Genomic DNA, 15,418 nt, shown 5'->3' with positions numbered 1-15,418 from the left:
GGTTAATGCTCCACCACTTGAGGCACAACATCACTTCCAGTTTTCTGGTGGTTAATTGGAGATAAGAATCTCATGGACCTTCCTGACTGGGCTGGCTTTGAACTGTGATCCTCAGCTCTCAGGCTCCTGAGTAGCTAGGATCACAGGCGTGAGACACTGGTTTCTGGCTTCCACGAGACTCTTATCTCAAATTACTCCTCAAAAAAGTCAGAAGTGGAGCTGTGGCTTAAATGGTGGAGTGCTTGCCTTGAGTAAATAAGCCCAAGGACAGTGCCCAGGACCTGAGTTTAAGCCCCAGGACTACATGCGCATGTGCGTGCGTGCACACACACACACACACACACACCATATATATATATACATATATAATATTATATTTCCCCTCTCTCTCTTCCTCCTCCTCCCCTCTTCCTTCTTCTTTCTTTATGTCAGAACTGGGGCATCATGCTTTTGCTCACTCTAGGCTGGTGCTCTGCCACTCAAGTAACACCTTCACTTCTAGCTTTTTGCTGGTTAATTGGCATTAAGAGTCTCGCGGAACTTTCTGCTCTAGCTGGCTGTGAACTAGATGCATGCGCACTCTCCAGCAAGCTTCCTCAAGGCACCCTTGACCTCCTTGTTCCTCAGGCTGTAGATGACGGGGTTCAACATGGGGGTCACCACGCAGAAGAGCACAGAGACCAGGATGTCCATGTCCAGGGAGTAGCCCTCTTTGGGCCTGTCATAATTGAAGTTGGCCATTCCATAGAAGACCACCACCACGGTGAGGTGGGAGGCGCAGGTGGAGAAGGCCTTGCTCCTGCCCTGAGCAGAGGGGATCTTGAGGATGGCCGACAGGATGAGCACGTAGGAGCCCGCGGTGAAGAGACAGGGGCTCAGGCCGATGGTGGCGCTGGCCACATGCAGCACAGACTCGTTGAGCGTGGGGTCGGAGCAGGACAGCTTCAGGAGCAGCGGGATGTCACAGAGGAAGTGGCTGATGTGGTTGGGGCCGCACAGCGTGAGCGTGGTGGTCAGTGCTGTGTGTGTCGCCGAGTTCACCAACCCACACAGCCAGGACCCAGCCACCAGGCACAGGCAGACGCGCATGCTCATGAGCACTGGGTACCGGAGGGGCCGGCAGATGGCCACCCAGCGGTCATAGGCCATGGCAGCCAGCAAGACGCATTCCGTGCCCGCGCAGGCCACGAAGAAGAAGATCTGGGCCAGGCAGCCGTCGTAGGAGATGGTTTTCTCCCGTCGGAAGAAGTTCACCAGCGTGACGGGCATGGTGGTGGACGTGTAGCAGAGGTCCAGGAAGCTCAGGTTGCCGAGGAAGAAGTACATGGGGGTGTGGAGCGCGGGGCTGGCCCGGAGCGCCAGGATGATGGTCGCGTTCCCCAGGACCGCCGTCAGGTAAAGGGCCAGGAAGACCAGGAAGAACAAGCCCTGGAGCTCGGGGTGGTTGGAAAATGCCAGGAAGATGAACTCTGTGACGTGTGTTTGATTGCTGGTGTCAAGAGGCATTGCAGCTGCAAAACAGAGAACAAAGAAGCCGCACAGTGAGGCTGGTAGATCTGCAACAGGGGGCAGCACTGCTAACCTGTGGGGCCAATCTCAGGCTGGTCAATAAAGGCAGTTAGCTCAGTGGAGGGACTTCCCACTCCTCATTTGTATGGCTGATGATGGGTCAGAACGAATGGATCTGCTTAAAGCCAACAAGCCAGTTCCCTTACACTGGCGAAAACTTGTTTCTCTAGCTGGATTCAGGAATATCCCCCCACTCCACCCCCACCACCCCAATTGTTCTTCTCTGAAACATTTCCTTCATGTATAGGAGGAAGCACTCTACCAGTAGGCCACATTCCCAGCCCTCATTGTTTCCTTGCTCAGAGCCTTGCTTCTTCATGTGTTTGCAGCCATGTCACATTCTCCTTGCAATGACTCAGGTAGAGAACTCAACTGTATTGGTGGTTGATGGGCCCAGAACACAGATTTTTAACACCCTCCACTCACAATGTGTGTGCAGTGACTGTTTGGACAGGTAATGCTGTCTCATAGACAGGAAGATGAGAAGTTCAAGCAGAGGCACTATTGGTGGCGGGAATCAAATCTCAGGTAAAATAGGAAACTTGAGTCTGTCCAACCTGAAGCAAGCAAATCAAGGCACTGATGTGGTCGGCAAGTTTCTAGATGCCTCCAAGGAACATCTCTGTGGTTGTGTGGCTGTGAGAGGAAGGGATGGCCCAAGTTCTGAGCTTTGCTGGAAGCCACACCAGCACACCCCGGGGCCAGCACCTCAGAACCCACAGATCCCTGTGCCATGCTGACAGCCGGGAGGCCCCCTCTGGCTAGACTCCAGGACTAATTGGTAAAATGATGGTTTTCACCTGAAGCACAACCTCGTTAATGACCTCAGAGGATATGGCAGTGAACCAGCAGCCTTTAGGGAACAGGCTGGATGGAGGCCTGTGTCTGACCCACCCTTTGCACTTGGAGTGATCAATAGAAACAAACCCCTGAGGAAGCTCGGACAACATTCCTCCGCTCCTTCTTGGGCAACAGGCTGTGGTGTGCGGACAGGCAGGGGTGGCTGAGAAGAAGGCAACAGTAATGACCGCTAGAGCACTTTTTAGGTGAGGCGACCTGGAAGAAGGTGACCTCAGGAGAGAAATGACCTGGCTTGTGGGAACCCAGTTTTGAGAAATGGATAGAAATCTATACATTGAAAAAGTTCCCAATGCACAAAATCTTCCATGTGCTATAGTTCCAGAGGCCAAATCATTCTGGGAGCCATCCCTAAATACTCAAGGCTAGCGCTCTACCACTTGAGCCACTGCGCCACTTGTGGTTTTCTGGTGGTTAATTAGAGATAAGAGTCTCACAGACTTTCCTGCCCAGGCTGGCTTTGAACCACCAACACCTGGCTATGGCACTAAATTTTAAAAGTGAATTTGAAATGTCTTAAGGATTTAAAATTTTATGGTTTCTAGCTGGGCACTGGTCACTCACACCTGTAATCCCAGCTACTCAGAAGGCTGAGATATGAGGATCATGGTTAGAAGCCAGCCTGGGCAGAAAAATCCCCATGAGACTCTTATTTCCAATTAGCCACCAGAAAAACAGAAGTTGAGCTGTAGCTCAAAGTGGTAGAGCACTAATTTTGAGCAAAAAGAGCTCAGGGACAGCACCCCTACCCTGAGTTCAAACCCCACAAATGACAAAAAAAATTAATGGTTTCTGAATTGGCACACATTGTTTACTTCAAATACCTTAAAGTATGACTTGAATCATAGTTCATGCCATATTTCAAGTCTATTTTATTGACTTGAGTGTCAGTCCATAGGAAATACGTAGGGTATTGTATTTATCTGTCTAGATTATCTATCACCTTTGGGTATATGTGTGTTTATATATGGGTGTGTGTGTGTGTGTGTGTGTGTGTGTGTGTGTGTGTGTTTGGATGTGTACCGTAGTATGAGAAGTATGTTTTTTGTTAGTCTGGCTTTGTGGTCGCTGAGGAAGTGAGGCGTGAGATCCATTTCTTTTTGCATCTTCATCATGCTAACCGTGTTTGTGTAGAGCAACGATTGGGACTCTTGCAATCCATCCTCCACAAGCTCCACTTATGCACAGCTGTTTATGGGTTCTGACTTATATTTATTGCATATGGCCTTAACCCCTCTGCCTATAGAAATGGCTCCTTTCCCTGGTGTCTAAGGATATATTTCAAAGGAAGCACAAACTGAGACTGAGTTGTCTTCAGCATAGTTATGTTATTCTTTAAATATTAAAATAAGTTTACTACAAATCATGCAGTCCAAAACACAAGACAAAACTCAATGAAGGCCTTTAAAAAACAACACACATCTTTACATATAAGATTTGTCTAAGCCAGGCAGCAGTGGTTCAAGCCTGTAATCCTAGCTACTCAGGAGGCTGGCTCTAAGGATCACAGTTAGATGCCAGCTTGGGCAGGAAAATTCATGAGACTTTGATCTCTAATTAACCACCAAAGAACCAGAAGTGGTGCTGTGGCTCAAAGTGATAGAGCACTAGCCTAGGATGACAAAGCTCAGGGATAGCACCCAGACTCTGAGTTCAAGCCTTATGATGGACCAAAAAAGAAAAAATTCACCTTTCAAACTAAGTAATGAATTGAGATACAAATGATAGCTAACATCTATGACATATTTTGTTAATTAGCCTTTAGGGTTCTTTTCCATAATGGAAACAAAAAGGACATGAGATAAATCCAGGTAATTGGTAGAACTGTGAAAAAAATCCTTGAATAGATGAAGAAAATAGCACAGGTACTTTATTTAATGCCAACAATACAAAGCAATAACTCAATAATTAACATTTAATTTTCATGTTACCTGCTCACTTAAAACAGAAACATGCACACCCATACAAGTACACACACACACACACACATGCATACACACCCATAGACATATACAGATTAATAACACAATTCAGGAGCTCTTCTAAAAGAAAGTCAGGCTGGGCAACAGTGGCTCATGCCTGTCATCCTAGCTAGTCACGAGGCTGAAATCTGAGAATCGTGCTTCAGAGCTAGCCTGGGCATTAAGCATTCTTTTACAAATAAACTACTTACCTCTGGCTCTCACGGACAGTCTTGGACCTCTGGTTTTGGTGCAGGCCTTGTTGACCTCCACAATAGCCACACAACTGAGCTTCGCTAAAACAGAGCACAACTGAAACACGGTGCATCGTGAAGGGGGCCTGCCGTCCCAGGAGCTGCCTAGAGCATATTCATTGCATGATGTAGGAGTCAAAAATCCTCTTTGACTTCTCTACAATTTTCTTTTGTAGGATGGCTGTTTGTGAGGGCTGTGGGCTGAGCTTTGGGGAGAATCCTTCTCACCTCTGAGCAGCTGTTCTCCTCAGAGAACAAACACCACTCATGGACAACAGCCTGAACTATAGCAATGAAGAACAATGAATCCTCTCTTGGATTCATTAAAGTTGTGGCAGTATGCAACGTGGAGCTCGACCTCTTGTCTCTTCAGGGACACTATGGGTGCATTTCATATTAGAGAATTGAGTTAGGAATTGTGGTGGCTCCTGCCTGACAGCTGTCAGACCCTCCACAGTGAGGGAGCAATAGGTACCAAAGGATAAGGAATGGGATCATGTGGTTGGACTTTCCCAATACATAAAGGATTTTTCTCCTTTGGCTCTGGTGGCCATTGCTAAAGGCCATGAACCTAGAGTCACATCATTCCACAAGTCCTGCCACTGGCTGTGTGTCTGTGCCCCAGCAGTTTAGCATATTTGTCCTCTTAGCTTTTCTGGATCCTTCCTTTCTTGCCCTCCGTCATTCCTTCGTGCCTCTGTATCTCCGTCCTTCCACTGCTAGTGGCCTGGCGCTGACACTACTTATTGTGGAGTTGAGAGAAGACAAAGGCAGAGCCATCAAACAATTGGGTGCAAAGTTGTGACTTTGAAAATATTAAAGCAATTTATTGCACCATAATTTAGATGAAGACATTAGACAATGCTAAACCTCAACAACTCAAAGATCTGCTTTACCACATGGGTTTTTGTTGTTGTTTTTTTTCCTGTATGGGAAGAAGTATAGAAATGGCCCTGAGAGAAATATTCAAAACGATCAGTCACCACTGACCAAAAGAATGGCTACCTTCAAAAAGACAGCACACAAACTGGTGCTGGTAGCTCATGCCTGTCATCCTAGTTACTCAGGAGGCTGAGATCTGAGGATCACAGTTTGAAGCCAGCCTGGGCAGGAAAGTCTATGAGATTCTTATCGGCAATTAACCACCCAAAAGCCAGCAGTGGAGCTGTGGCTCAAATGGTAAAATGCTAGCCTTGAGAGAAAAAGCCACGTGAGAATGCAAGTCCTTCCGTTCAAGCCCCAGTACCGGCACACACACACACACACACACACACACACACACACACACACACACATCCTCAAGCATGGATCACTTTTAAAATGCCATTTTTTTTGAATGAGTGTTTTAAAAGAAATAAAAAATATGTCCACAAAATACTTATACACAAATATTTGTTGCAATCTTATTTTAATAGCTCTGAACTGGAAATGGTCCAAATTTCCATCAACAAAATAAGTGGAAACATTGTGGTGGAATATTAATCAGTGTAAAATACAACTAATTATTGATACAGAGTGCTCAGAAACATTTGGTCATATGTGGTAGATCCATATCCATCTTTATCAGATTGTGCAAGCAAGGAATCGAGGGGTGTGCGGTGGGGAAGAGGTGGCTGTGTGGAAACTGTCAGCTGGGTGCTGGGGGCTCGTGTCCATATTCTAGCACTCAGGAAGCTGAGATTTGAGGAGTTTGGGTCAAAGCAGGAAGGTCCATAAGACACTTTTTTTCCCTTTAGATGTGGGGCTTGAACTCAAGGCCTGAGAGCTATCCCTGAGCTCTTTTCACTCAAGGTTAATGCTCCACCACTTGAGCCACAACACCACTTCCAGTTTTCTGGTGGTTAATTGGAGATAAGAATCTCATGGACCTTCCTGACTGGGCTGGCTTTGAACTGTGATCCTCAGCTCTCAGCCTCCTGAGTAGCTAGGATCACAGGCGTGAGACACTGGTTTCTGGCTTCCACGAGACTCTTATCTCAAATTAATCCTCAAAAAAGTCAGAAGTGGAGCTGTGGCTTAAATGGTGGAGTGCTTGCCTTGAGTAAATAAGCCCAAGGACAGTGCCCAGGACCTGAGTTTAAGCCCCAGGAATACATGCGCATGTGCGTGCGTGCACACACACACACACACACCATATATATATATACATATATAATATATTTCCCCTCTCTCTCTTCCTCCTCCTCCCCTCTTCCTTCTTCTTTCTTTATGTCAGAACTGGGGCATCATGCTTTTGCTCACTCTAGGCTGGTGCTCTGCCACTCAAGTAACACCTTCACTTCTAGCTTTTTGCTGGTTAATTGGCATTAAGAGTCTGGCGGAACTTTCTGCTCTAGCTGGCTGTGAACTAGATGCATGCGCACTCTCCAGCAAGCTTCCTCAAGGCACCCTTGACCTCCTTGTTCCTCAGGCTGTAGATGACGGGGTTCAACATGGGGGTCACCACGCAGAAGAGCACAGAGACCAGGATGTCCATGTCCAGGGAGTAGCCCTCTTTGGGCCTGTCATAATTGAAGTTGGCCATTCCATAGAAGACCACCACCACGGTGAGGTGGGAGGCGCAGGTGGAGAAGGCCTTGCTCCTGCCCTGAGCAGAGGGGATCTTGAGGATGGCCGACAGGATGAGCACGTAGGAGCCCGCGGTGAAGAGACAGGGGCTCAGGCCGATGGTGGCGCTGGCCACATGCAGCACAGACTCGTTGAGCGTGGGGTCGGAGCAGGACAGCTTCAGGAGCAGCGGGATGTCACAGAGGAAGTGGCTGATGTGGTTGGGACCGCACAGCGTGAGCGTGGTGGTCAGTGCTGTGTGTGTCGCCGAGTTCACCAACCCACACAGCCAGGACCCAGCCACCAGGCACAGGCAGACGCGCATGCTCATGAGCACTGGGTACCGGAGGGGCCGGCAGATGGCCACCCAGCGGTCATAGGCCATGGCAGCCAGCAAGACACTTTCTGTGCCTGCGCAGGCCACGAAGAAGAAGATCTGGGCCAGGCAGCCGTCGTAGGAGATGGTTTTCTCCCGTCGGAAGAAGTTCACCAGCGTGACGGGCATGGTGGTGGACGTGTAGCAGAGGTCCAGGAAGCTCAGGTTGCCGAGGAAGAAGTACATGGGGGTGTGGAGCGCGGGGCTGGCCCGGAGCGCCAGGATGATGGCCGCGTTCCCCAGGACCGCCGTCAGGTAAAGGGCCAGGAAGACCAGGAAGAACAAGCCCTGGAGCTCGGGGTGGTTGGAAAATGCCAGGAAGATGAACTCCGTGACGTGTGTTTGATTGCTGGTGTCAAGAGGCATTGCAGCTGCAAAACAGAGGACAAAGAAGCCGCACAGTGAGGCTGGTAGATCTGCAACAGGGGGCAGCACTGCTAACCTGTGGGGCCAATCTCAGGCTGGTCAATAAAGGCAGTTAGCTCAGTGGAGGGACTTCCCACTCCTCATTTGTATGGCTGATGATGGGTCAGAACGAATGGATCTGCTTAAAGCCAACAAGCCAGTTCCCTTACACTGGCGAAAACTTGTTTCTCCAGCTGGATTCAGGAATATCCCCCCACTCCACCCCCACCACCCCAATTGTTCTTCTCTGAAACATTTCCTTCATATATAGGAACAAGCACTCTACCAGTAGGCCACATTCCCAGCCCTCATTGTTTCTTTGCTCAGAGCCTTGCTTCTTCATGTGTTTGCAGCCATGTCACATTCTCCTTGCAATGACTCAGGTAGAGAACTCAACTGTATTGGTGGTTGATGGGCCCAGAACACAGATTTTTAACACCCTCCACTCACAATGTGTGTGCAGTGACTGTTTGGACAGGTAATGCTGTCTCATAGACAGGAAGATGAGAAGTTCAAGCAGAGGCACTATTGGTGGCGGGAATCAAATCTCAGGTAAAATAGGAAACTTGAGTCTGTCCAATCTGAAGCAAGCAAATCAAGGCACTGATGTGGTCGGCAAGTTTCTAGGCGCCTCCAAGGAACATCTCTGTGGTTGTGTGGCTGTGAGAGGAGGGGATGGCCCAAGTTCTGAGCTTTGCTGGAAGCCACACCAGCACACCCCGGGGCCAGCACCTCAGACCCCACAGATCCCTGTGCCATGCTGACAGCCGGGAGGCCCCCTCTGGCTAGACTCCAGGACTAATTGGTAAAATGATGGTTTTCACCTGAAGCACAACCTCGTTAGTGACCTCAGAGGATATGGCAGTGAACCAGCAGCCTTTAGGGAACAGGCTGGATGGAGGCCTGTGTCTGACCCACCCTTTGCACTTGGAGTGATCAATAGAAACAAACCCCTGAGGAAGCTCGGACAACATTCCTCCTCTACTTCTTGGGCAACAGGCTGTGGTGTGCGGACAGGCAGGGGTGGCTGAGAAGAAGGGAACAGTAATGACCGCTAGAGCACTTTTTAGGTGAGGCGACCTGGAAGAAGGTGACCTCAGGAGAGAAATGACCTGGCTTGTGGGAACCCAGTTTTGAGAAATGGATAGAAATCTATACATTGAAAAAGTTCCCAATGCACAAAATCTTCCATGTGCTATAGTTCCAGAGGCCAAATCATTCTGGGAGCCATCCCTCAATACTCAAGGCTAGCGCTCTACCACTTGAGCCACTGCGCCACTTGTGGTTTTCTGGCGGTTAATTAGAGATAAGAGTCTCACAGACTTTCCTGCCCAGGCTGGCTTTGAACCACCAACACCTGGCTATGGCACTAAATTTTAAAAGTGAATTTGAAATGTCTTAAGGATTTAAAATTTTATGGTTTCTAGCTGGGCACTGGTCACTCACACCTGTAATCCCAGCTACTCAGAAGGCTGAGATATGAGGATCATGGTTAGAAGCCAGCCTGGGCAGAAAAATCCCCATGAGACTCTTATTTCCAATTAGCCACCAGAAAAACAGAAGTTGAACTGTAGCTCAAAGTGGTAGAGCACTAATTTTGAGCAAAAAGAGCTCAGGGACAGCACCCCTACCCTGAGTTCAAACCCCACAAATGACAAAAAAAATTAATGGTTTCTGAATTGGCACACATTGTTTACTTCAAATACCTTAAAGTATGACTTGAATCATAGTTCATGCCATATTTCAAGTCTATTTTATTGACTTGAGTGTCAGTCCATAGGAAATACATAGGGTATTGTATTTATCTGTCTAGATTATCTATCACCTTTGGGTATATGTGTGTTTATATATGGGTGTGTGTGTGTGTGCATGTGTTTGGATGTGCACCATAGTATGAGAAGTATGTTTTTTGTTAGTCTGGCTTTGTGGACGCTGAGGAAGTGAGGCGTGAGATCCATTTCTTTTTGCATCTTCATCATGCTAACCGTGTTTGTGTAGAGCAACGATTGGGACTCTTGCAATCCATCCTCCACAAGCTCCACTTATGCACAGCTGTTTATGGGTTCTGACTTATATTTATTGCATATGGCCTTAACCCCTCTGCCTATAGAAATGGCTCCTTTCCCTGGTGTCTAAGGATATATTTCTTTTTTTTTTTTTTTTTTTTTTTTGGCCAGTCCTGGGCCTTGAACTCAGGGCCTGAGCACTGTCCCTGGCTTCTTCCCGCTCAAGGCTAGCACTCTGCCACTTGAGCCACAGCGCCGCTTCTGGCCGTTTTCTGTATATGTGGTGCTGGGGAATCGAACCTAGGGCCTCGTGTATCCGAGGCAGGCACTCTTGCCACTAGGCTATATCCCCAGCCTCTAAGGATATATTTCAAAGGAAGCACAAACTGAGACTGAGTTGTCTTCAGCATAGTTATGTTATTCTTTAAAATAAGTTTACTACAAATCATGCAGTCCAAAACACAAGACAAAACTCAATGAATGCCTTTAAAAAACAACACACATCTTTACATATAAGATTTGTCTAAGCCAGGCAGCAGTGGTTCAAGCCTGTAATCCTAGCTACTCAGGAGGCTGAGCTCTAAGGATCACAGTTAGATGTCAGCTTGGAGAGGAAAATTCATGAGACTTTGATCTCTAATTAACCACCAAAGAACCAGAAGTGGTGCTGTGGCTCAAAGTGATAGAGCACTAGCCTAGGATGACAAAGCTCAGGGATAGCACCCAGACTCTGAGTTCAAGCCTTATGATGGACCAAAAAATAAAAAAATCACCTTTCAAACTAAGTAATGAATTGAGATACAAATGATAGCTAACATCTATGACATATTTTGTTAATTAGCCTTTAGGGTTCTTTTCCATAATGGAAACAAAAAGGACATGAGATAAATCCAGGTAATTGGTAGAACTGTGAAAAAAATCCTTGAATAGATGAAGAAAATAGCACAGGTACTTTATTTAATGCCAACAATACAAAGCAATAACTCAATAATTAACATTTAATTTTCATGTTACCTGCTCACTTAAAACAGAAACATGCACACCCATACAAGTACACACACACACACACGCATACACACCCATAGACATATACAGATTAATAACACAATTCAGGAGCTCTTCTAAAAGAAAGTCAGGCTGGGCAACAGTGGCTCATGCCTGTCATCCTAGCTAGTCACGAGGCTGAAATCTGAGAATCGTGCTTCAGAGCTAGCCTGGGCATTAATCATTCTTTTACAAATAAACTACTTACCTCTGGCTCTCACGGACAGTCTTGGACCTCTGGTTTTGGTGCAGGCCTTGTTGACCTCCACAATAGCCACACAACTGAGCTTCGCTAAAACAGAGCACAACTGAAACACGGTGCATCGTGAAGGGGGCCTGCCGTCCCAGGAGCTGCCTAGAGCATATTCATTGCATGATGTAGGAGTCAAAAATCCTCTTTGACTTCTCTACAATTTTCTTTTGTAGGATGGCTGTTTGTGAGGCCTGTGGGCTGAGCTTTGGGGAGAATCCTTCTCACCTCTGAGCAGCTGTTCTCCTCAGAGAACAAACACCACTCATGGACAACAGCCTGAACTATAGCAATGAAGAACAATGAATCCTCTCTTGGATTCATTAAAGTATGCAACGAGGAGCTCGACCTCTTGTCTCTTCAGGGACACTATGGGTGCATTTCATATTAGAGAATTGAGTTAGGAATTGTGGTGGCTCCTGCCTGACAGCTGTCAGACCCTGCACAGTGAGGGAGCAATAGGTACCAAAGGATAAGGAATGGGATCATGTGGTTGGACTTTCCCAATACATAAAGGATTTTTCTCCATTGGCTCTGATGGCCATTGCCAAAGGCCATGAACCTGAGTCATCATTTCACAAGTCCTGCCACTTGGCTGTATGTCTGTACCCATGCAGTCTGGCATATTTGTCCTCTTAGCTTTTCTGGATCCTTCCTTTCGTGCTCTCCGTGGTGCCTTTGTGCCTCTGCATGTCCGTCCTTCCACTGCTAGTGGCCTGGCGCTGACACTGCTTATTGTGGAGTTGAGAGAAGACAAAGGCAGAGCCATCAAACAATTGGGTGCAAAGTTGTGACTTTGAAAATATTAAAGCAATTTATTGCACCATAATTTAGATGAAGACATTAGACAATGCTAAACCTCAACAACTCAAAGATCTGCTTTACCACATGGGTTTTTGTTGTTGTTTTTTTTTCCTGTATGGGAAGAAGTATAGAAATGGCCCTTAGAGAAATATTCAAAACGATCAGTCACCACTGACCAAAAGAATGGCTACCTTCAAAAAGACAGCACACAAACTGGTGCTGGTAGCTCATGCCTGTCATCCTAGTTACTCAGGAGGCTGAGATCTGAGGATCACAGTTTGAAGCCAGCCTGGGCAGGAAAGTCTATGAGATTCTTATCGGCAATTAACCACCCAAAAGCCAGCAGTGGAGCTGTGGCTCAAATGGTAAAATGCTCGCCTTGAGAGAAAAAGCCATGTGAGAATGCAAGTCCTTCAGTTCAAGCCCCAGTACCGGCACACACACACACACACACACACACACACATCCTCAAGCATGGATCACTTTTAAAATGCCATTTTTTTTGAATGAGTGTTTTAAAAGAAATAAAAAATATGTCCACAAAATACTTATACACAAATATTTGTTGCAATCTTATTTTAATAGCTCTGAACTGGAAATGGTCCAAATTTCCATCAACAAAATAAGTGGAAACATATTGTGGTGGAATATTAATCAGTGTAAAATACAACTAATTATTGATACAGAGTGCTCAGAAACATTTGGTCATATGTGGTAGATCCATATCCATCTTTATCAGATTGTGCAAGCAAGGAATCGAGGGGTGTGCGGTGGGGAAGAGGTGGCTGTGTGGAAACTGTCAGCTGGGTGCTGGGGGCTCGTGTCCATATTCTAGCACTCAGGAAGCTGAGATTTGAGGAGTTTGGGTCAAAGCAGGAAGGTCCATAAGACACTTTTTTTCCCCTTTAGATGTGGGGCTTGAACTCAAGGCCTGAGAGCTATCCCTGAGCTCTTTTCACTCAAGTTAATGCTCCACCACTTGAGCCACAACACCACTTCCGGTTTTCTGGTGGTCAATTGGAGATAAGAATCTCATGGACCTTCCTGACTGGGCTGGCTTTGAACTGTGATCCTCAGCTCTCAGCCTCCTGAGTAGCTAGGATCACAGGCGTGAGACACTGGTTTCTGGCTTCCACGAGACTCTTATCTCAAATTAATCCTCAAAAAAGCCAGAAGTGGAGCTGTGGATTAAATGGTGGAGTGCTTGCCTTGAGTAAATAAGCCCAAGGACAGTGCCCAGGACCTGAGTTTAAGCCCCAGGACTACATGCGCATGTGCGTGCGTGCACACACACACACACACACCATATATATATATATATATATATACATATATAATATTATATTTCCCCTCTCTCTCTTCCTCCTCCTCCCCTCTTCCTTCTTCTTTCTTTATGTCAGAACTGGGGCATCATGCTTTTGCTCACTCTAGGCTGGTGCTCTGCCACTCAAGTAACACCTTCACTTCTAGCTTTTTGCTGGTTAATTGGCATTAAGAGTCTCGCGGAACTTTCTGCTCTAGCTGGCTGTGAACTAGATGCATGCGCACTCTCCAGCAAGCTTCCTCAAGGCACCCTTGACCTCCTTGTTCCTCAGGCTGTAGATGACGGGGTTCAACATGGGGGTCACCACGCAGAAGAGCACAGAGACCAGGATGTCCATGTCCAGGGAGTAGCCCTCTTTGGGCCTGTCATAATTGAAGTTGGCCATTCCATAGAAGACCACCACCACGGTGAGGTGGGAGGCGCAGGTGGAGAAGGCCTTGCTCCTGCCCTGAGCAGAGGGGATCTTGAGGATGGCCGACAGGATGAGCACGTAGGAGCCCGCGGTGAAGAGACAGGGGCTCAGGCCGATGGTGGCGCTGGCCACATGCAGCACAGACTCGTTGAGCGTGGGGTCGGAGCAGGACAGCTTCAGGAGCAGCGGGATGTCACAGAGGAAGTGGCTGATGTGGTTGGGGCCGCACAGCGTGAGCGTGGTGGTCAGTGCTGTGTGTGTCGCCGAGTTCACCAACCCACACAGCCAGGACCCAGCCACCAGGCACAGGCAGACGCGCATGCTCATGAGCACTGGGTACCGGAGGGGCCGGCAGATGGCCACCCAGCGGTCATAGGCCATGGCAGCCAGCAAGACACTTTCTGTGCCTGCGCAGGCCACGAAGAAGAAGATCTGGGCCAGGCAGCCGTCGTAGGAGATGGTTTTCTCCCGTCGGAAGAAGTTCACCAGCGTGACGGGCATGGTGGTGGACGTGTAGCAGAGGTCCAGGAAGCTCAGGTTGCCGAGGAAGAAGTACATGGGGGTGTGGAGCGCGGGGCTGGCCCGGAGCGCCAGGATGATGGCCGCGTTCCCCAGGACCGCCGTCAGGTAAAGGGCCAGGAAGACCAGGAAGAACAAGCCCTGGAGCTCGGGGTGGTTGGAAAATGCCAGGAAGATGAACTCCGTGACGTGTGTTTGATTGCTGGTGTCAGGAGGCATTGCAGCTGCAAAACAGAGGACAAAGAAGCCGCACAGTGAGGCTGGTAGATCTGCAACAGGGGGCAGCACTGCTAACCTGTGGGGCCAATCTCAGGCTGGTCAATAAAGGCAGTTAGCTCAGTGGAGGGACTTCCCACTCCTCATTTGTATGGCTGATGATGGGTCAGAACGAATGGATCTGCTTAAAGCCAACAAGCCAGTTCCCTTACACTGGCGAAAACTTGTTTCTCCAGCTGGATTCAGGAATATCCCCACACTCCACCCCCACCACCCCAATTGTTCTTCTCTGAAACATTTCCTTCATATATAGGAGGCAAGCACTCTACCACTAGGCCATATTCCCAGCCCTCATTGTTTCCTTGCTCAGAGCCTTGCTTCTTCATGTGTTTGCAGCCATGTCACATTCTCCTTGCAATGACTCAGGTAGAGAACTCAACTGTATTGGTGGTTGATGGGCCCAGAACACAGATTTTTAACACCCTCCACTCACAATGTGTGTGCGGTGACTGTTTGGACAGGTAATGCTGTCTCATAGACAGGAAGATGAGAAGTTCAAGCAGAGGCACTATTGGTGGCGGGAATCAAATCTCAGGTAAAATAGGAAACTTGAGTCTGTCCAATCTGAAGCAAGCAAATCAAGGCACTGATGTGGTCGGCAAGTTTCTAGGCGCCTCCAAGGAACATCTCTGTGGTTGTGTGGCTGTGAGAGGAGGGGATGGCCCAAGTTCTGAGCTTTGCTGGAAGCCACACCAGCACACCCCGGGGCCAGCACCTCAGAACCCACAGATCCCTGTGCCATGCTGACAGCCGGGAGACCCCCTCTGGCTAGACTCCAGGACTAATTGGTAAAATGATGGTTTTCACCTGAAG

The 15,418-nt window shown here is 47.9% G+C and overlaps 3 protein-coding genes across 3 annotated transcripts; all 3 read right to left on the bottom strand.

Annotated features, from left to right (window-relative positions):
• Positions 1-564: 564 nt before the first annotated feature.
• LOC125355742 (olfactory receptor 1019-like) lies at positions 565-5,687 on the bottom strand. The gene is made up of 3 exons (XM_048352153.1): positions 5,648-5,687; positions 4,601-4,684; positions 565-1,511 (listed from the first exon to the last, which is right to left on the bottom strand). Exons 1-3 carry the CDS (start codon positions 5,685-5,687, stop codon positions 565-567), a joined length of 1,071 nt encoding a protein of 356 aa, XP_048208110.1.
• A 1,302-nt stretch (positions 5,688-6,989) lies between these two features.
• LOC125355741 (olfactory receptor 1019-like) lies at positions 6,990-12,305 on the bottom strand. The gene is made up of 3 exons (XM_048352152.1): positions 12,266-12,305; positions 11,229-11,312; positions 6,990-7,936 (listed from the first exon to the last, which is right to left on the bottom strand). The coding sequence occupies exons 1-3, from the start codon at positions 12,303-12,305 to the stop codon at positions 6,990-6,992; spliced, it is 1,071 nt and encodes a 356-aa protein (XP_048208109.1).
• Positions 12,306-13,606: 1,301 nt separating this feature from the next.
• Positions 13,607-14,548, bottom strand: LOC125355739 (olfactory receptor 5V1-like). Its single transcript, XM_048352151.1, has one exon. The coding sequence runs from the start codon at positions 14,546-14,548 to the stop codon at positions 13,607-13,609; it is 942 nt and encodes a 313-aa protein (XP_048208108.1).
• Positions 14,549-15,418: the final 870 nt, after the last annotated feature.

Source organism: Perognathus longimembris, chromosome 7, assembly GCF_023159225.1.
Source record: "Perognathus longimembris pacificus isolate PPM17 chromosome 7, ASM2315922v1, whole genome shotgun sequence".
Classification (NCBI taxonomy): Eukaryota; Metazoa; Chordata; class Mammalia; order Rodentia; family Heteromyidae; genus Perognathus; species Perognathus longimembris.
Note: the sequence above shows the minus strand (reverse complement) of the source record. Positions and strands in the feature narration are given on the sequence as shown.